Genomic DNA, 22323 nt, shown 5'->3' on the forward strand with positions numbered 1-22323 from the left:
TGGGAAAGACGAGCTGGGAGCAGCAGCTGGCCGGGAGCGCCTTGGCCGACTTCCCCTGGGCTGGTGCGAGGCGCCGTGGGCTGGAATCACGCAGCGGCGGTGGTCCCAAAAAGCGGCAAAGCGGCTAGGAGCGGCGGGTGGAGGAGGGTGGCAGCAACACTGAATTGTCCTTTTTATGGGGTGTGTGCCCGAGATTGATGGCCCTTGGCCACAATTCTATCCAATAAGGGTCTGGCTGCAGGCCAAAACGTACCAAATAAGGTGAAATCCACGGGTCCGGTACCCCCAAATATGGAGAGGGCTCAGGTGGATTCCCCACCCTAGGCAGGTGAGCTTACACAAGGTGTTTACTTCAACCTTGCAAGCAGGCAGGCCAGACTCGAAGGCACCAGGCTTATTGTGCTCCTTTGTCCCCCTTAATTTGTTTTCCCCAGGTTTGGGCAGGGCAACACCTTTCGGGGGGACAACATGTCCGGGCATGAATAGATTTGTAAACACGGCCATTTGGGGCCTGCCTGCCCTCCACCACACAGCTGCAGCTTCAGGCACACAAAGGATGCAGCTCTTCAGTTCCAGCAGAAGGGTAGGCTGCATGCACATGGTGGTGGCTGTGCTGCTGCAATGCAGTCCTTGACACACCTCCGCTTTCCTCCTTCAGACGGAGTGGGAATTGTGCTTCAAAGAATGTGTCATCTAATGGTCTTCTGCTGGCAGAATACAGATGATGCCCTGATGAGATTATAGTTAATGAAAACACAAAGGGGAGCTTAAACTGTTTTTCTTCCCTTAAGAACAAGCTCCCTTGCTTACAAAGTGGGTTTATATAAGAGTCATTATGGAGTTTCATTTTCAGGAGTGCTGGATTAGTTTTGGTGACTGGCTTGTAGAAACCAATGTGACATTTTCAAAGGCAGGTGGAGGTCTCCTAAGTTTCCTTTGATACAGAGTTAAAATCACTTTACTGGAACTGTGTGTACAACTGTATTGGTTTTATTTTTACTTAATTCATAATCAGAGAATCAACCAGGTTGGAAGAGACCTCCAAGATCAGCCAGGCCAACCTAGCACCCAGTCCTATCCAGTCAACCAGACCATGGCACTAAGTGCCTCAGCCAGGCTTTGCTTCAACACCTCCAGGGACAGTGCCTCCACCACCTCCCTGGGCAGCCCATTCCAATGCCAATCACTCTCTCTGGCAACAGCTTCCTCCTAATATCCAGCCTATACTTCCCTTGGCACAACTTGAGACTGTGTATAACAGAAATACCTTCCTTTAAACAGTTCCTTACAGTTACCATAATCCTGCATTCTCATCACTGTTGTATTTAATACCAAATTCATGTTCCCATAGATCCTTCCCTTTTCCTATGGATGATCTATGCCAACAGCAGCTATGTTTTTATTGTATCATGTAGACACAGATTACTCTATGAATGTAAAATTTATTCATGATACTGTTTTCAGCTTGAATCTTCCAGGCCAGAGCAGTGAGAATATTGATGGGCATGAATAATTAGTCAGTGGTACATGTCTTTGTCAGCTCAGTACTTGTTCAGTATTCTTGCAATGGAAGCAAGAAAAAAAAGTCTAGGCACATGTTTGTCTTTATGCATTAATGGCTGACAGTGTTCATTATTAACTAATGTTTCTATTTCATAGAATCAGAATCAAGCAGTTTGGAAGAGACCTTCAAGCTCATCCAGTCCAACCTAGCGCCCAGCCCTGTCCGCCAACCAGACCATGGCACTAAGTGCCTGAGCCAGGCTTTGCTTCAACACCTCCAGGCATGGCAACTCCGCCACCTCCCTGGGCATTTTTAAACCCCCCAAGATCTGGACCAGACTCTTGTGTGCATATCTGTTGCTAGTATGTGTGTGATGGTTTGGGTGTTCCCTGCCCCCCCACTTTAGAAATCACCCAGACTAGGCTCAGCCAGCTCTGGGAATATAAATGAAGCTATTTATTTACAGCTAGCACAACATGCAAGCAGATATTTACAGTGTATACAGTTATAGACAGAAATATACAAGGTAAAAGGTAATACAGAAACACAACAGCCCTCCCAGAAACCTGAGTCCCCAGGAGGGGCTCTCAACCACCCCTGCACCTCCCCCCTACCCCTCTCAACCTTACCCCAGTCCTAAAGAAGAACAGAGGTTCAGCCAAGAGGTTAAGAAGCAAAGGTGAGTGGCAGGTGAGGTTAGGGAGATGCAGCTCAGTCAGAAGCCCAAAGCAGAGTGAAACAAAAATGGTGAGAGTGTTATCTAACATTTTTGTTTCTTCTTCAGCAAGACTCTGAGGGGAGCAGACATCACCATTGTTTTCCTTTCACAGCCTGTGATCTAGTTCTTCTCACCAAAACATTCTACCCTGCTTCAAACTAGCACAATGTGCTTCTCCCTTCTATCATTTTTGACAGTTAGAACATAAATATTTTAGTCCAGCATCAGAAAGTGGTAGGGTTTGGAAGGAACCTCTGGTGATCCCTTAGTCCAATCCCCCTTGATAGAGCAGGATCACCTATAGTAATTCATCCAGGAACATTAGTAGCCTGTCTAGCAGGTTACTGTAAAAAGCATGATTAGGCTCTCAGGGAGTGACAGGAAAAGAGGGAATGGAGCAAAGCTGGAGATGGGTAGGTTCAGGCTGGATATGAGGAGGAAGATCTTCAGCACCAGAGTGGTGAGAGTCTGGAATGGGTTGCCCAGGGGTTGAGGTCCTGAGGCCAGGCTGGATGGGACTCTGGGCAACCTGATCTAGGGTAGGGTGTCCCTGCCCATCACAGGGGGATTGGAACTAGATGATCCTTGTGGTCCCTTCCAACCCTGGCTGATTCTGTGATTTGTGCTTGTTCATGCAGATGCTTGTTCACAGCCCTGTGAAGAGCAGCTGAGGATGTTTAGCCTGGAGAAGAGGAGGCTCAGGGGAGACCTCATTGCTGTCTACAACTACCTGAGGGGTGGTTGTGGCCAGGAGGAGGCTGCTCTCTTCTCTCAGGTGGCCAGCACCAGAACAAGAGGACACAGCCTCAGGCTGTGCCAGGGGAGATTTAGGCTGGAGGTGAGGAGAAAGTTCTTCCCTGAGAGAGTCATTGGACACTGGAATGGGCTGCCCGGAGAGGTGGTGGAGTCGCCGTCCCTGGAGCTGTTCAAGGCAGGATTGGACGTGGCACTTGGTGCCATGGTCTGGCCTTGAGCTCTGTGGTAAAGGGTTGGACTTGATGATCTGTGAGGTCTCTTCCAACCTTGGTGATACTGTGATACTGTGACACTTGTGGTCCTTTCCAACCCTGACTGATTCTGTGATTTTGAGGATATTAACATCTCTCTTTCTTCTTTATGAACACTCTTTGAAGGGTCCTCTTTGGCTTCACTTACTAGGTTCTAGATAAGCCCTGCAGAATGCTAGAAACTCAGTCTCAGTTATGTCTGCAAAGCTGACACATATCAGCATTTATTTTTACATCTTAAATGAAACTCAGAAGACAAAATAAACCCCACAGAAGGCAAGGTCATGAACAGCCTTGTCAGATTACTTTAAAAGAATCAAGAGTTTCTGCCTTTTAGGGCAAAACCTCAACTCTCATAAGGTGGAAAGCTTTAACATATAACAGTAAGTGATGTTTATAGGAAAATCATAGGGGGGCAGTCCACACAGCTTTTTTTCCCCTGTTTTATGTTTTTAACAAGAGTTGCCATGTTAAATGATAATCATTGCTGACCTCTATATATTTAGACTGCCTTCCAGTTCCTAGTATGAAATGGTCAACTGACCACAAGACTTGACAAGAACATTTCTGAGAACATTTTCTGTGCTGTTGGCACCTGCAAAGAAAGAAACCAAAAATAATTTCACGTGGACAAAGAGAAATCTGATTAAAGTCTCCATAGAGGAAGAATCAAAGTATTTAGTTCATATGAAAAAGAGGGAAGAACAGTACTGGCAAAGTTTCATAAGGGCAATAATGAATTTATTCTTTAATCAGGGAACAGTCTGATTTGCAGTCTTGTCAGTTCCCATGCAACACATTTTCTTGTCAGTTCTCATGGAACACATTTAGGGGCTTGTTCACAATTTTCTCAATCTCTGCTACATAGCTTTTTTAGTTCTGGTTTATATCAAATCTCAACCTCACCCCAGAGGTTGCCTTGTGCCCCAAGAAGAATGGAGGCTTGGCCAGGGGAGTTAGGAAGCAAGTGGGTTAATCAGAGAGACAGAAGGTGGGGATAAAGTGGCTGTAAAGCAGTCAGGAAGAAAGGGACCTGGGGGTACTGGTGGATAGTAGGCTGAAGATGAGGCAGCAGTGTGCCCAGGTGGCCAAGAGAGCCAATGGCATCCTGGCCTGCATCAGGAGCAGTGTGGCCAGCAGGACAAGGGAGATTATTCTGTTCCTGGACTCAGCACTGCTCAGGCCACACCTTGAGTGCTGTGTCCAGTTCTGGGCTCCTCAATTCAAGAGAGATGTTGAGGTGCTGGAAGGTGTCCAGAGAAGGGCAACAAAGCTGGTGAGGGGCCTGGAACACAAAGCCTATGAGGAGAGGCTGAGGGAGCTGGGGGTGTGCAGCCTGCAGAAGAGGAGGCTCAGGGCAGAGCTCATTGCTGTCTACAACTACCTGAAGGGAGGCTGTAGCCAGGTGGGGTTGGTCTCTTCTCCCAGGCAACCACCAGTAGAACAAGGGAGGACAGACTCAAATTGTGCTGGGGTAACTATAAGCTGGATGTTAGGAGGAAGTTGTTGGCAGAGAGAGTGATTGGCATTGGAATGGGCTGCCCAAGGAGGTGGTGGAGTCACCATCCCTGGAGGTGTTGAAGCCAAGCCTGGCTGAGGCACTTGGTGCCATGGTCTGGTTGACTGGCTAGGGCTGGGTGCTAGGTTGGACTGGATAAGCTTGGAGATCTCTTCCAGCCTGGCTGATTCTATGATTCTAAGCCACCTCCTAATAATAGAGAGAAATGCAGCTCAAAGCCTATGCAGTGCCTGAATGCTTTATCTATGTTTACACTCTTGTTCTTATACCTCTCAGCAAGCCTATGAGTGCAGCAGACATCACCATTGTTTCTCTTTCACAGCCTGTAAGCTGGTTCTTCTCACCTACACATTCTAGCTAGCTACAAGCTAGCACAGTTGTTTACCTGCAGATATAAATGAAGCTGTATATTTTAATGACTGCAAAATACCACTTCCTCTTTTTTCAGTTTTATGCATTCCTATAACTTCTTCATATTAACTACAGGTAGCTTTAAGAATGGGTTTCAGTTTTTCACACTGGATTCCAACAAATCTTTTGCTTTGTTTATTTTTGTTGTCAAGTGAGGTGATCAGCCTTTCTCAGGATGAGTCAAAATCATGATTCTTCTACAGGTCTTCTTGATTTGTGCCTTGTCAGCCAACAGACTTATGCCTAAAATAAGACTAGTTTCTTGCCTACTCATATCCAAATCCTCCTTCATACTATGATGACCTGCCCTAGGTGATCCTGCTTTAGTTGGGAAGTTGGACTCAATGACCTCACAGTATCACAGTTTCACCCAGGTTGGAAGAGACCTCATAGATCATCAAGTCCAACCCTTTACCACAGAGCTCAAGGCCAGACCATGGCACCAAGTGCCACGTCCAATCCTAGAGGTCACTTCCAAATCCTATCATTCCATGATTCTCTTCTGCCACCTCCTTTGTGCATCAAGGCCTTGGAGCAACATGGACTGAGTGGGCATGGAGGCAGCCCTGGCAGTGTGAGGGGTCACAGAGGTGGCAGTGACTCATTGCCACCAGGGGAATTGGGTTTGATATTGGTTTTGTCTATTTTTCTCTGTATTTATTTTTATTAGTTTGAATATTAGTTAATATTAGCTTAATATTGGCTTTCATTTTCTTTTTCAATGCTTAATTCTCTCTCATTACTCCCTTTCTTTTCCTCTTTGGAAGGACAGAGAAGTTCTGTTAGTTTTTAGAGGCTGGCCCAGCACTAACCTCTGACATCCACTTTGGTGGATCTGATAATTGTTTGTTAATGTCTTCTTGAACTTCTTGGATAAGAAGTTCCCCATGGCACAGCAATGTGCCCTTGTGGCCAAGGCCAATGGCATCCTGTGGTGTATTAGCAGGAGTGTGTCCAGCAGATCAGGGGAGGTTCTTCTCCCCCTCTACTCTGCCCTGCTGAGACCTCATCTTAAATACTGTGTTCAGCTTTGGGCTCCCCAGTTGAAAAGGGACAGGGATCTGCTGGAGAGGGTCCAGCAGAGGGCTATGAGGATGATGAGGGGACAGGAGGTCATGGCTGATGAGGAGAGGCTGAGGGACCTGGGGCTGCTTAGTCTGCAGAAGAGAAGACTGAGAGGGGATTGGATAAATGTTTCTAAGTATCTGAAGGCTGCCAGGAGGGGGGGGACAGGCTCTGCTCACTGCTCCCTGGGACAGGACAAGCAGCAATGGGTGTAAGTTGCAGCACAGGAGGTTCTGCCTCAACACAAGGGGGAACTTCTGTACTGTAAGGGTCCCAGAGCACTGGCACAGGCTGTGAGGTGAGGCTGGTGTCACCTCAGCCTCTGTGAGAGGTTGGTGCCTGTGAAGTGAGGCTGGTGTCACCTCAGTCTCTGTGAGAGGTTGACCTTGACCACCTGGACAGATGGGCAGAGTCCAAGGGGATGGGGTTCAATAGCTCCAAGTGCAGGGTGCTGCACTTTGGCCACAGCAACCCCATGCAGAGATACAGGCTGGGGTCAGAGTGGCTGAGAGCAGCCAGACAGAGAGGGATCTGGGGGTGCTGATTGATACCCACCTGAACATGAGCCAGCAGTGTGCCCAGGTGGCCAAGAGAGCCAGTGGCATCCTGGCCTGCATCAGGAATGGTGTGGCCAGCAGGAGCAGGGAGGTCATTCTGCCCCTGTACTCTGCACTGGTTAGACCACACCTTGAGTGCTGTGTTCAGTTCTGGCCCCCCCAGTTTAGGAGGGACATTGAGATGCTTGAGCGTGTCCAGAGAAGGGCAAGGAGGCTGGGGAGAGGCCTTGAGCACAGCCCTACGAGGAGAGGCTGAGGGAGGTGGGATTGGTTAGCCTGGAGAAGAGGAGGCTCAGGGGTGACCTTATTGCTGTCTGCAACTACCTGAGGGGTGGTTGTGGCCAGGAGGAGGTTGCTCTCTTCTCTCAGGTGGCCAGCACCAGAACAAGAGGACACAGCCTCAAGCTGCACCAGGGGAGATTTAGGCTGGAGGTGAGGAGAAAGTTCTTCCCTGAGAGAGTCATTGGACACTGGAATGGGCTGCCCGGGGAGGTGGTGGAGTCGCCGTCCCTGGAGCTGTTCAAGGCAGGACTGGACGTGGCACTTGGTGCCATGGTCTGGCCTTGAGCTCTGTGGTAAAGGGTTGGACTTGATGATCTATGAGGTCTCTTCCGACCCTGATGATACTGTGACACTGTGGTGCCTGGTGAAGTGAGGCTGGTGTCACCTCAGCCTCTGTGAGAGGTTGGTGCCTGTGAAGTGAGGCTGGTGTCACACGGGCCAGGTAGCACAGGCTGGCTGGGGACAGCCGTTAGCCCCCAGTGCTCTACAACTGCCCCTGCAACAGCCCCCAGGGCTGCTGCTCAGGGCCGGGGCCCTGCCCTGCCCTGCCCTGCCCTGTCCTGCCCTGCCCTGCCCCATCCGCCGGCTCCTGGCGGGAGGTAGCAGCCGGGTCAGTGCATGCAGAGTGGACGCAGAGATGGTGAGTGAAGCTCGGTGGCTCTGGCTGCTTTGCAAGGCCACACGAAAGCTTGCCATGGTTGGTCTCTAGATGTAGGAGTAAAGCTGCCATTGGTAGTAGGCCTTCTCTTTGGTTGTGTCTGAACTTAGCTCAGTTTTCTGCTTTTCCTTTGCTCAGAGGGCTCCAATACTACCACAGAATCATTGAATGGTTGAGGTTGGAAGGGACCTCAAGGATCATCCAGCTCCAACCCCCTGCCATAGGCAGGGACACCTCCCACTAGAGCAGGTTGCTCATGGCCTCATCCAACCTGGCCGTGAACACCTCCAGGGAGGAAGCAGCCACAACCTCCCTGGGCAACCTGTGCCAGTGTCTCACCACCCTCACTGGAAAAGACCTTTCCTAACATCTAGGTTGAATCTCCTCTGCCAGTTCAAACCCATTCCACCTCATCCTGTCGTTTCAAGCCCTTGTCAGTAGTCCCTCCCCAGCCTTCCTGTAGCCCCCTTCAGATACTGGAAGGCCACTATAAGGTCTCTTCCAATCCTTCTCTTCTCCAGGCTGCAGAGTCCCAACTCTCTCAGCCTGTCCTCATGGCAGAGCTGCTGCAGCCCTCTGAGCATCTTTGTGGCCTCCTCTGGACTGGCTCCAACAGTTCCATGTCCCTCTTGTGCTGGGGGCTCCAGAATTTCACCCAGGACTGCAGGTGGGGTCTGAGGAGAGCAGAGCCAAGGGGCAGAATCCCCTCCCTTGCCCTGCTGCCCACACAGCTCTTGCTGCAGTCCAGCACACAGTTGCTGTCTGGGCTGCACTCACACTGTCAGTTCATGTTGAGCTTTCATCACCCCAGACTCCCAGGTGCTTTTCCTCAGGGCTGCTCTCAGTCATTCCCCACCCAGCCTGTATCTGTGCCTGGGATTGCGCCCACCCAGGTGCAGGACCTTACACTTGGCCTTGTTGAATGCCATGAGGCTGGCCTGGGCACAGCTCTGCAGCCTGTCCAGGTCCCTCTGGATGACATCTCAATGAAGGAGGTAAAAATGAGTTGACCACATCTGTTAGAGCCAGTGAGCTCTAACTCCAGGACAGTAAGAAAGCAAATCAGACCCTGAAGAATCTCAGGCTGACATGACAGACAGTAAAATAAACTACCAGTGGATGGTTAACCTGTATAACTTCTGGTTGGAGCAGTACCTAGGGACTGGCTGTTGGCAGCATTGCTGTATGAACACTCTAGCACTTCTGCATTGCCTTTGAGCTTATGCTGCTTAAGAAGACAAGCAGTTTAAAAGGTTTGTGGTTTTGTTTCATGGAAATACGTCATAGCTCAGCTATGAGAAGCCATTACATATATGAGGTTCAGCAAGACCAAGTGCAGAGTCCTGCATCTGGTTCAAGGCAATCCCAAACACAAATCCAGGCTGGGCAGTGAGTGGCTGAAGAGCAGCCCTGAGGGACTTGGGGGTGCTGGTGGATGAGAAGCTCAACAGGAGCCAGCAGTGTGCACTTGCAGCCCAGAAAGCCAAGCAGAGCCTGGGCTGCATCAGGAGAAGTGTGGCCAGCAGGGCCAAGAAGGTGATTCTCCCTCTCTATTCTGCTCTGCTGAGACCCCAGCTGGAGTACTGCATCCAGCTCTGGAGCCCCCATTACAAGAAGGATGTGGAGATGCTGGATTGTGTCCAGAGAAGGGCCACTGGGATGCTCAGAGGGCTGCAGCAGCTCTGCTGTGAGCACAGACTGAAAGAGTTGGGGCTGTGCAGGCTGCAGCAGAGGAGGCTCCCAGGTGACCTTCTTGTGGCTTTCCAGGATCTGAAGGGGGCTACAAAAATGCTGGGGAGGGACTTTTCAGGCTCTCATGGAGTGACAGGAGTAGGGGCAATGGAGCAAAGCTGGAGATGGGTAGGTTGAGGCTGGAGGTGAGGAGGAAGTTGTTGAGCATGAGAGTGGTGAGAGGCTGGAATGGGTTGCCCAGGGAGGTGGTTGAGGCCCCATGGCTGGAGGTGTTTAAGGCCAGGCTGGCTGAGGCTGTGTGCAGCCTGCTCTAGGGTAGGGTGTCCCTGGGCATGGCAGGAGGGTTGGAATTGGCTGCTCCTTGTGGTCCCTTCCAACCCTGACTGATTCTATGATTCTATTCGATGATTCTCTTGTGACTGGTGAGGGTGAGGATGTCACTGGTATATCTTGGCTATCCCACTTGATTACAGCACCAACCATGCTTGTTTTCATTCACACTTAGTCTTTTATTTCAGTGCACATATATTAAAGCATCTTCAGGACATGTAGAGACTCTCACAAGTCAGATGTTTCTTTCAAACAGAGAGGCTGTTTATTGCTGGCAGTTGAAAGGATCAAGTATTTTAATGGACTGTCAGCTGGATTTCCAGTCACAGTATCACAGTATCACAGTATCACAGTATCATCAGGGTTGGAAGAGACCTCACAGATCATCAAGTCCAACCCTTTAGCACAGAGCTCAAGGCCAGACCATGGCACCAAGTGCCACGTCCAATCCTGCCTTGAACAGCTCCAGGGACGGCGACTCCACCACCTCCCCGGGCAGCCCATTCCAGTGTCCAATGACTCTCTCAGGGAAGAACTTTCTCCTCACCTCCAGCCTAAATTTCCCCTGGCACAGCCTGAGGCTGTGTCCTCTTGTTCTGGTGCTGGCCACCTGAGAGAAGAGAGCAACCTCCTCCTGGCCACAACCACCCCTCAGGTAGTTGTAGACAGCAATAAGGTCTCCCCTGAGCCTCCTCTTCTCCAGGCTAACCAATCCCAGCTCCCTCAGCCTCTCCTCGTAGGGCTGTGCTCAAGGCTGTAATTACTACTTTTTAATAGTTTCACTAATAACTTTTGATCCTTGTGCCAAAACAGAAGGCATTTTGAAATTGTCCTTCTGCTGCAGGAAAATGAATGCTGTCTTTAGGCTTCTGTTTTCCTTCCTTTTTAGCTCTCCCCTCTGGCTGTGCTCTTAAAGTTAATCAAATGAGTATATTGTTGTTGCAGAGGGGGATCTCTATACCTAGGCCTATTTGGCAGAGGAGAGAAAATAATTTGAGGAGATACAAATCTTATATAAAAATACAATCTATTACGATTAATATTTATGAACTCTCACCACCCCCAACCACTGTGTATTAAAATTTAGTCCTGTGCAAAGTAATGAAAACAATTTAGGGTTGAATATATACAGGGATTTGGTTAATAACTAGCAAAACATTCAAACTATAAACAGAGAGAGGAATTTCCCTGTGGCTTAGTGCTGCTTGGGAGCTTATGCTATTAGCCCAGCAGAGGGGCTGAAACTCTTTCTGCTCTAAGGCAGAGATAACTTATATTACAGAAGTATTAAAGCTTTACTTATGTGTTGCTATTAATTATTAATCACCCTCCTGGGGCTGTGTCACAGCCTGTGCCCAATGTCTGGACTTCAGGGGCTCTGCCTGTGTACTTGGGCAGTGGAATCTTCCCAGCTTGAGGGGAAATGATAAATCTTCCCAGTCTCTGGGGTCTTAGGTTTTCTAACCTTTGTTCTCCTGGCGCGGGATGATCTCTGCCTTGACGCTGCTGTTGTCTTCTGGATACTGTGTCCAGGGATTATCAGCTGGCAGGATTCCAGGAACAGGAGAAGAATGTCCGTGCTGGCTCTGGCACGATTCCTTCATGGGTTCAGGACGTGTGTGTGTGGGTGCAGACAATCCAGAAGTCTGCTTCCTGGTTCTCTCCAGGCAATAAGCAGCGGGCATGCAAAGTGTGCTGGGCTGCTGGGAGTCTGAGCTCCATAGATAAAGCAAGACAGGTTGCAGATGTGCACAGCTGGTTTAGGAGGCTGTTGGCTCCTTATATGTATAAATGTGTGCAGGCTTGAATGAGCTCTGCATCTAAAGCACACAGACAGGTAAGCTGTGATTGAGATCAATGCATGAGGTCTGTGCCTCAGGGAGCATCAGAGCTATGCAATGGCTTCTGAGCGTGAGAGTATGAGCGGCTGAGTGCTTCAGGTGAAGCTCAGAACTGTGCCTGATCTTTGCAGGTGGGTCAGAGAGCTGAGCTGTGCTGTAGGCAGGGTCAGAGAGCTGAGCACGTGGTTCACCTGTGCATCCCTCTTTATGGACTGTGGGCCGAGATTAATGGGTCCTTTGGCCACCAGAGTGACCAATCAGGTTGGCAGTCAGCCAAACCTTACCATAATAGGCAGGAGGCTCTCACCTGGACTCTCCCAAATATGGGGGTCACATGGGTTCACCCCAGGGAGACACGGGCTGGGTGTGCATGGATTACACAACCTGTTTACTACCAGGGGTCCTGGCAGAAAAACATGTCCAGGCATGTAGAGGCATAAAGGAGCCTCTGTTTGGGCCTACAGGCTCTCCACCACAATTGTCATTACCTCTGTTTTCCCCATGATGCTACACCTCGAGCTTGTACTGGAGGTGAAGGTGCAGCTAGAAGGGTTTCTATCCTGAACTGCAACAGATTCTCATAAGAGACATGAGATATTGCTGTTAGAGGTGTTAGTTCTGCATGGCTATTGCTGGTATAGCTGCCTCTGTACCAGAACATGTTTTGCTTGTATAGCATTATTAGTATATATTACACCTCGAGGTATCATTGTAGTCCCTTTGAATCTAGCTGTTATGGATGAAGAGTTTATTACTACTCAGTTGGAGCTTCTCCTCATTTTGCAGCTGTTGATCTGCAGTAATCTAACTTGATCTAATTTTTGTCATTTATTTGTAGTTTGAGTTCAGAATTAGCTGTTGCAAATCAGCTTTTGCATCTAGAGATGCCAATTAGAGTTTATAGTATTTAATGGCTGTATTACACTGCATATTATCATGCCTTGGGGTTTGATGATGCTGTGATTCTAAAGCATGTGGGAGAATGGAAAAGGGTGACCTAACTGGGAAACTAAGCTGAAATGATATCTGAGTGAGACTCAGAATCAGGATTGAAGACCTCTTTTCTGTCTTGGTATTCAAGAACTGTCTGGATGGCAGAGCCCAGAGAGTGGTGGTGAATGGTGCCACATCCAGTTGGCAGCTGGCACTAGTGGTGTGCCCCAGGGATCAGTGCTGCGCCCAGTCCTGTTCAATGTCTTTATTGATGATCTGGACGAGGGGATTGAGTCCAGCATCAATAAGTTTGCAGACGACACCAAGCTAGGAGCAGGTGTGGAGCTGTTGGAGGGTAGAAGAGCCCTGCAGAGGGACCTGGCCAGGCTGGATGGGTGGGCAGAGGCCAATGGGATGAGAATGAACAAGGCCAAGTGCAGGGTTCTGCAATTTGGACACAACAACCCCAAGCAGCACTACAGGCTGGGGACTGAGTGGCTGAGAGCAGCCAGGAAGAAATAGACCTGGAGGTACTGGTAGAGAGTAGCTGAAGATGAGCCAGCAGTGTGCCCAGGTGGCCAAGAGAGCCAATGGCATCCTGGCCTGCATCAGGAACAGTGTGGCCAGTAGCACAAGGGAGGTTATTCTGCCCTGTACTCAGCACTGGTCAGGCCACACCTTGAGTACTGTGTCCAGTTCTGGGCTACTCAGTTGAAGAGAGATGTTGAGGTGCTGGAAGGTGTCCAGAGAAGGGAAACAAATCTGGTGAGGGGCCTGGAGCAGAGTCCTGTGAGGAGAGGCTGAGGGAGCTGGGGGTGTGCAGCCTGCAGAAGAGGAGGCTCAGGGCAGAGCTCATTGCTGTCTACAACTACCTGAAGGGAGGCTGTAGCCGGGTGGGGGTTGGCCTCTTCTCCCAGGCAACCAGCAACAGAACAAGGGCACACAGCCTCAAGTTGTGCAATCAGGGGAAGTATAAGCTGGATGTTAGGAAGAAGTTGTTGGCAGAGAGAGTGATTGGCACTGGAATGGGCTGCCCAGGGAGGTGGTGGAGTCACCGTTCCTGGAGGTGTTGAAGCAAAGCCTGGCTGAGGCACTTAGTGCCATGGTCTGGTTGCCTAGCTAGGGCTGGGTGCTAGGTTGGCCTGGCTGATCTTGGAGGTCTCTTCCAACCTGGCTGATTCTATGATTCAATGCTTTGGTGCTCTGTGTTAATATCTTCCTGACTAAAACATATGATGGTGTGATGGGTTAAGGAACATTTCCCTACTGTTCAAATTTACCAGACCAGCTCAGATGAGTTGGGAATAATATAAAGCTCTGTTTACAGCAAAGCCTCAAATCAGTTCTTATTGAACTGGACTTTTTAGGTATCTTTTCAGGCTCTTTTCTACTTTCCATATATACTGTATGTAGTATACCCATATAACTTATGATCTTGTAGAAGTCCTTGTAGAAATGTACCTTCTTCTTTTATCTAAATCATGATTAATGCACTGCATGTATCTGCCTTTCTGGTTCAACGTTATTCACTTTTCACAGTAAATAGTTGTTTAATTTGTCACTTAGTATATAAGTAACTGGTTTTATTTTGTGAACTGTGTGAACATTGTGTTCAAATACTGCAGAGGTAAATATCCAAGCACCACCTGACTTCTAAAAAGAGGCACCTCAAGGATCACAAGATCAAGTCAATTACTCTAATAGCAGACAAACCATACCCTTATTTTTTCTTCAGGTTATATGCCAGGCAGGGATTATTTAAAGCGGTGAAACGGTGCCATGGGCTAGTTGATTGGATGGGATGGGTGATCACAGGATGTTAGGGGTTGGAAGGGAACCAAGGAGATAATCCAGTCCAACCCCCCTGCCAGAGCAGGACAATCCTATCTAACACAGATCACACAGGAACACATCCAGACAGGCCTTGGAAGGCTCTAGAGAAGGAGACCCCACAGCCTTTCTGGGGAGTCTGTGCCAGTGCTCTGGGACCCTTACAGGAAAGAAGTTCCCCCTTGTGTTGAGGTGGAACTTCTTGTGCTGCAATTTATACCCATTGCTCTTTGTTCTATCCCAGGGAGCAAGCAAGCAGAGCTTGTCCCCCCACCCCGTCCTGGCAGTCTTCAGGTACTTATAGACATTTATCAAATCCCCTCTCAGTCTTCTCTTCTCCCCAGGTCCCTCAGCCTCTCCTCATAAGGAAGCCCTCCTGTCCCCTCATCATCCTTGCAGCCCTCTGCTGGACCCTCTCCAGCAGATCCCTGTCCCTCTTCAACTGGGCAGCCCAAAACTGAACCCAGTATTCAAGATGAGGTCTCACCAGGGCAGAGTAGATGATGTTCACTCTGAGACCATAGAGTGGAGACAGTCTCTGGTGCAAATTTAATTCAGTGGTTATTTTCTTACTCTCAGGATGAAGATCACCTACCCCAGATAGATGAGCAAAACAAAATGCTGAAAGAAAAGTTAGTATCTCGTCTCCGTTTTGAGCCAGAGAGGACAGAAGTGCTGCTTATGGTGAAAGGCAAGTGCATGGTCTGTGAACCAGCTGACGGCACTGCAGGAGGCAGCAGTGAACTGGTGAGAACACACTGTTTCCTTTTTAAACTAGACTATGTGTTAATGTTTTAATTACAATTAATAGTCTGCTTTCTGTAGTCTCGTCGTACCGAAACTCTGACTTAGAGTTTACTATTGCAATCATGTAGTCTTAGATTACACTTAAGTACAAAAGCTTATATGTTTCATTGATAGCATTGGGTGGGAAGGGACTCTTGAAGGCCATCTTGTCCAACCCCCCTGCAGGAACAATTTCCACTAAACCAGGCTGCCACATCAGCTCTCCAGGGTAGGAGCCTCAACCACATCACTGGGCAAGCTGGTTCAGTATTTTACCACTCCCACTGTAAAGAATTTCTTCCCTGTGTCTGAGCTAAATCTACCCTACTCTAGTTTAAAACCATTGCCCCACATTCTGTCACTGCAAGCTCTTGTAGGAAGTCCCTCCCCAGCCTTCCTGTAGGTCTCCTTCAAGTACTGAAATGGAATTCAGTCACCGTCCCTGGAGCTGTTCAAGGCAGGACTGGACGTGGCACTTGGTGCCATGGTCTAGCCTTGAGCTCTGTGGTAAAGGGTTGGACTTGATGATCTGTGAGGTCTCTTCCAACCTTGGTGGTACTGTGATACTGTGAATTAAAAGGAATTCCTGGAGCCTCCTCTTCTCCAGGCTGAACAGTCCCAATTCTTTCAGCCTGTCCCCATAATGGAGGTGCTCCAGCCCTCTGATCATCTTCATGGCCCTCCTTTGGAGCCATTCCAGAAGGTCCATAGCCTGTTTGTGTTGGGGGCTCCAGAGCTGGACACCATACTCCAGATAAAGTCTCACCAGAGCAGGATAGAGGGAGAAACCTCCCTCTTTTAACCTGCTGGCCACACTTCCTTTGATCCAGCCCAGCAAGCCATTGGCCTTCTGGTCTGCAAGTGCACATCATTGCCTCATGCCCAGTTTCTTTTCGACCAGTACCCCCATGTCCTTTTCTGCAGAGCTGCTCTCAACCCCCCAGCCTGTATTGATATTGAGGATATTCTTGAATCCTCTGCAAATCTGGGGCCCCAGAAACCCAAACTTAGATCTTTAAAACTTCTGGTCAGTTGCTGCTGATCCAAGAACCAGGAGTGAGTTTCTGCACTTAAAAATTAAAGCCAGAGCTGTTGTATCTGCTCTTCCAGAACAAACTCAAGAGTCTGGGCACCTCTGACTCCTGAAAGTGTAGCCTTGCTGAGCTGTTAGAAGTGTCTTAAATTTAATCCAAAAACTAAATATAAACAGACTTGTCCTAGTATACAGGGACTTGTAAAGGCTCTCTGGGGGGTTTCAACAGTGTTGTTATTATTGTATGACTTTTTGCACAGCTGATTTTGTTTGCCTGTGCAATTTTGGGGATATTGAGTTGGTTTATAAAACCTAATAAGTAAGCAAATATCCTTTGTGTGCACAACCTTCATATGCACAGCATAAACACTGATTTAGAGTGGTTTTACATACAGGTTTGTCTGTTGCTTGTTTGGGATTTTATTTTTACTTTTCATACAACCATAGAATCGACCAGGTTGGAAGAGACCTCCAAGATCAGCCAGGCCAACCTAGCACCCATCCCTATCCAATCAACCAGACCATGGCACTAAGTGCCTCAGCCAGCCTTTGCTTGAACACCTCCAGGGATGGTGACTCCACCACCTCCCTGGGCAGCCCATTCCAATGCCAATCACTCTCTCTGACAACAACTTCCTCCTAACATCCAGCCTAGACCTCCCCTGGCACAACTTGAGACTGTGTCCCCTTGTTCGGTTGCTGGTTGCCTGGCAGAAGAGACCAACCCCACCTGGCTACAAACATTGTAAGAATCCTGGCCTGTTACCAGGAATAGTGCAGCCAGCAGGACCAGGACAATGATTGTTCCCCTGCACTCAGCACTGGTGGGGCCACACTTTACATGCTGTGCTCAGTTTTGGGCCCCTCACTACAAGAAAAATGTTGAGGTTCTGGAGCATGTCCTGACAAAGGCAACAAAGATGACGAAGAGCCTGAAGAACAAGTCTTAGGAGGAGTGGCTCAGGGGTCTTTTAGTTTAGAGGAAGCTGAGAGGAGACCTCACTCTCTACAGCTCCCTGAAAGGAGGTTGTAGCCAGGTGAGGGTCAGCCTCTTCTGCTCAATAGCAAGTAATAGGAGAAGAGAAAATGGCCTCAAGTTGCACTAGGGGAGGTTTAGGTTGGAGATCAGAAGAAACTTCACAACAAGAGCTCTAAAACACTGGCACAGGCCTATCAGGGAGATGGTTGAATCCTCATCCCTGGAAGTGTTTCAAAGATGTAGAGATACGGTGCTGAGGAACATGGTTTAGCATCATGCTTAGATAATGGTTGAACCTGAGATCTTAAAGATCTTTTCCAACCAGAACAATTCTATGATTCTGTGAATACATTTTGCTTATGTTTTTAATGCCTGAGATGCCATGGGAATGAAAATCTCCTAAGAACCTCACAGGGAAAACTCCAGAGGCTGCGATTTCACTTCTGGCATTTTCCTACAGGAAGGATTTGATATTGAGAAACAATTAAAACACAGACATTTGGATGAGAGGTCATTAATTGTTGAAACTGATGTATTTCTCTGCCCTTTTTTTTCCCCCAGCCATCCTCAATAGGCAAGAAATATTCCATTCTTCGCACAGCAGTTTACAGAGGAGGCACGAAAAGGGAACACAAAGCACCAGTGACAGAGGAAGACATGAGCTTTGGAAATGTGTATGTGGAATGACATTTCCTTATGAGAACTTTTTAGTCCCTGTCTACTTAAAATTTGAAAGGGAACTGGATAAGTTCTACTGAATTATTTGAACGCTTCTGTTGGGGGGAGGGGAAATTAATTGATGTGAGATGATATTTTTTCCAAGCTTAATGCTGTTTATTAATGTTGCTATTCAGAACTCTCCCCACCCCTGACCACTCATTTTAGCAATGTTTTGGTTCTTACACGGTCATGGAAGCATTCTCTGGATAATAACCAGATCTAGTAACAACCAGCAAAAGAGATGAACAATAATTGAACTGGAAGAGAAGATTCCCATGGTCAAATGCCACTCATGGTCAATATGCCACTTGCCCAGTAGAATGGCTCAAGCTCTTTCTGCTCTATGGCAGAAGGCAATAAGAGAATTACAGAGGCATTTAAGCATTTACTCACAAATTATTGTTACCTGACTCACAGGGCTTAGCCACAGTCCAGACAGTGCACAAATGCTTTCAGGGGACTCTGTCTTGTTGGACATTGAGGCTTGAATCTTCCCAGGCTTCTGGGGAAAGAGGCAGACAATCTCTGACCTTATCTCCTGGCTTTTCTAAGCAGGACTTTCAGGTGCAGAGGCAGATGTGGTGCAGTCTCAGCACAGTGTCACACTGGCCACACAGGCTGATCACCTGCAGGCATCCAGGGTCTGCTCCTGGTAACTGACGGCAGTGGAGTTTAGCAGGCAGCAATAAGGCAGTGTGCAATAGCAGCAGGCAGTGGCAGAGCATGGCTGAGCACAGCAGAGAGAGCAGAGGAGCAAAGCAGATTGGTCACCTGCATATCTCCTTTTATCAATGTGGGCAGAGATTAATTGCCCTTTGGACACAGAACAGCCAATCAGGATGGCAGTTAGCCAAACCTTACCATATTAGGCTAAGCCATAGGCTTGCTTTTGCCCAAATTTGGGCAAAGCACAGGCCCTGCACTAGGCAGGCACAAGCTAAGTGTGTGTGCCTTACACCACAGGGCCCTGGGCAGGCCAGACTCAGTGGCTTCAGGACCTTTTGTGTCCGTTTCCCACGCTTGCCTCTCTGGTGGAGCAGAAAACATGCCTAGGCAAGGCAGGGCATGGATAAGCCTATCCTGGGCCTATCAGGGCTACCACAACAGCTTCTCTATGAATTCTGTGAAACCTGGACTCACACTTCAGCATTGCTTTAGTCTGGAGAAGAGGAGCCTGAGGGAGACCTCATTGGCTCTCTACAACTCACTGAAAAGAGGTTGGAGTGAGGTGGAGGTCAGCCTCCTCTTCCCAGTATCAGGTGATAGAATGAGAGGAAATGGCCTGAAATTGTGCTAGGGGAGGTTTAGGTTGGAGAGTAGGAAAAATGTCTTTGCTGCAAGAGTGGTCAGGCATTGGAACAGGCTGCCCAGGGAGGCGATGGAGTCACCATCCCTGGAGACATTCAAGAAGAGTGTGGATATTGTACTTCAGGAAGTGGTTTGATGACCACAGTGGTCTTAAATTAACAGTTGGACTTAGAGGTCTTTTCCAAATGAAACAGCTCTATGATGCTAGGAACTTTGTAACTGTCATGGATTGCAATGGAACCTGATATTATTTTTGCCACTGCAACTCTGGAGAAGTCTCAGTGAAGTCATTGCAAGTGGAATTCAGCCTTGTTGAAGGGAAGTTATATACAATAGGAACATATGCAAAGGCACTCCTACAAAATGTGTTGCTTTCACTGGTGCAAAAGAAGACTTGCATTTGTAGTTTTCAAATGCAGTGTTGAATGTGATGACTTCTTCTCCCAGGCAACCAGCAACAGAACAAGGGGACACAGTCTCAAGTTGTGCAATCAGGGGAAAGTATAGGCTGGATGTTAGGAGGAAGTTGTTGTCAGAGAGAGTGATTGGCCTTGGAATGGGCTGCCCAGGGAGGTGGTGGAGTCACCATCCCTGGAGGTCTTCAAGAAGAGACTGGATGAGGCACTTAGTGCCATGGTCTAGTTGACTGGCTAGGGCTGGGTGCTAGGTTGGACTGGGTGATCTCAGAGGTCTCTTCCAACCTGGTTGATTCTATGATTCTATGATTCTATGACTGAGTTGACTTAACTGTGGGCCATTTGCTGTCTTGAACTGAGCCTAAAAGAGTGTTCATTCTGCTTTCAAATATTGTATAAAAGCTTTTGAAGTGATATGATATAACAAGGTGAACAGGTGATACATGCTTGCCAGAAAAATTACTGCAGTGGGATCAGTGAATCCCCAAAAGGTCTGATATTAGCAGTAGAGGCTCTTTGGGGAGACCACAGAAGCCTGCCTGCCTGCCTGCAGTCCATTTCTCTTGCATTCCCTTCTTATTACTGCATTAGGGTTAGTGCTGCCAAGTGTCTGTTCATAAATTTGTCTTCTCCCTGTTTGAACTTCCTTGTGCTGTCATCCTTCACTGATACCCATGGCAGGAATCACAGTCTTCTGGCATCGTTCATCTTTTGGTTTCACAGTATCACAGTATCACCAAGGTTGGAAGCGACCTCACAGATCATCAAGTCCAACCCTTTACCACAGAGCTCAAGGCCAGACCATGGCACCAAGTGCCACGTCCAGTCCTGCCTTGAACAGCTCCAGGGACGGCGACTCCACCACCTCCCCGGGCAGCCCATTCCAGTGTCCAATGACTCTCTCAGGGAAGAACTTTCTCCTCACCTCCAGCCTAAATCTCCCCTGGTGCAGCCTGAGGCTGTGTCCTCTTGTTCTGGTGCTGGCCACCTGAGAGAAGAGAGCAACCTCCTCCTGGCCACAACCTCCCCTCAGGTAGTTGTAGTCAGCAATAAGGTCTGCCCTGAGCCTCCTCTTCTCCAGGCTAACCAATCCCAGCTCCCTCAGCCTCTCCTCGTAGGGCTGTGCTCAAGGCCTCTCCCCAGCCTCGTTGCCCTTCTCTGGACACGCTCAAGCATCTCAATGTCCCTCCTAAACTGGGGGCCCAGTTTCCTCTCCCTTTCATACAAGTGATGAGGAAGGAATGTGTTTTTCTGACAGAGAGAGGCAGAGTTTGCCTTCCTACAGGCAAACTTCCATTCCTGAGTGTTTGAGATTGAATTAAAACCACACTTGGGGTATTTTAGTTCTAAATTCCTTGATTAAGACAATGAAGCTTTTAAATCAGTTCCTTCTCAATGGATTTTGAGACAAATGGAAGTAACAATGAGATTTCATGTGATACTGCTTCTGATGCCTGTATAGTTTCAGATCACAAGAGCTGTAATTTTGTTTTGATGTCTACCCTCACCCTCACTGCATATTTTATTCAAGAGGAATAGAACTCCAATTCTGTGTCACACTGCATCTTTGTCATAAATGCTCACAACTACACAAGTTGTATTTTAGTTGATTGTTCTGTTTTGCCTCCATGACTGTATCTTTGTGGGTTGTTTTTTTTTTTCCTAAGAGTGCTTAATTCTTCAATTCTAGACTCTCAAGAATCCATAAGGAGAGAAGAGGAGAATCCAGTTTTCAGCCTACTAGCATGTCAGAGCATGAGACAGTGAAGTTAAAAAGCAGCATAACAAAACCAGCACCCTCGACCTCAGAGGAGGAGAATTTGAAAGAGGCAGTTCCTACAACTGCTGCTTGCAAAGAAATGCAGCCAGGCTTTGGCATATTGCCCTCATCTTCTGTCAACGGTAAAGCATCTCAAACGACTGAAAGTGGGGTGATAAAAGGTATGACCTCCTTTTCCATCATCCCACTCTACTCAGCCCTAGTTAGGCCACATCTGGAATGCTGTTCTGGGGTCCCCAGTTCAAGAGCGATAGGGAACTACTGGAGAGGGAGAGAGAGGGCTACAAGGATGATAACAGGACTGGAATATCTGTCTTATGAGGAGAGACTGAGAGACCTGGGGTTCTTCAGTCTGTAGAAGAGAGATTGAGAGGGGGGTTTGTCTAAAAATATCTGAAGGGAGTGTGTTAAGATGAAGGAGCCAGTCTCTTTCATTGGTGTCCTGTGGTAGGACAAACTGGAACGTGGACATTCCACCCCAACACAAGGGGAAAAAATCCTTCCTGTAAGGGTAACAGAGCACTGGAGCAGGCTGCCCAGAGAGGTTATGGAGTCTCCTTCTCTAGAGAACTTCAGAACCTATCTGGACGTGTTCCTGTGTGACTTGCCCTTGGTAATCCTGCTTTGGCAGGGGATGTGGACTTGATCTCTGGAGGTCCCTTCCAGCCCCTAACTTTTGATGATTCTAAGTCTATATTTAAGCCCCTAACTTTTGATGATTCTAAGCCTATATTTAAGCCCCTAACTTTTGATGATTCTAAGTCTATATTTAAGCCCCTAACTTTTGATGATTCTAAGTCTATATTTAAGCCCCTAACTTTTGATGATTCTAAGCCTATATTTAAGCCCCAGAAGCATGTACACTGCTATATAAAATGTTAACAATTGTTTTCAAAACAGTTGGCAATCTACTGTGCTCCAGCACATTCCTGGCAGAGTCACAAGCATTTCAGT

The 22323-nt window shown here is 48.1% G+C and overlaps 1 protein-coding gene across 4 annotated transcripts in view; it reads left to right on the top strand.

Moving 5' to 3' along the window:
• The window catches only part of DNAH14 (dynein axonemal heavy chain 14), a 53298-nt gene that overhangs the window by 15413 nt on the left and 15562 nt on the right, over positions 1 to 22323 (top strand). For all 4 annotated transcript variants that reach the window (XM_064164584.1, XM_064164587.1, XM_064164586.1 and 1 more), the window contains exons 2-4: positions 14927 to 15094; positions 17707 to 17819; positions 21280 to 21530. In XM_064164584.1, coding sequence (XP_064020654.1) covers positions 14927 to 15094; positions 17707 to 17819; positions 21280 to 21530 — 532 coding nt within the window. The remainder of the gene's footprint in view (positions 1 to 14926; positions 15095 to 17706; positions 17820 to 21279; positions 21531 to 22323) is intronic.

Source organism: Pogoniulus pusillus, chromosome 25 (genome assembly GCF_015220805.1).
Source record: "Pogoniulus pusillus isolate bPogPus1 chromosome 25, bPogPus1.pri, whole genome shotgun sequence".
NCBI classification, from domain to species: Eukaryota; Metazoa; Chordata; class Aves; order Piciformes; family Lybiidae; genus Pogoniulus; species Pogoniulus pusillus.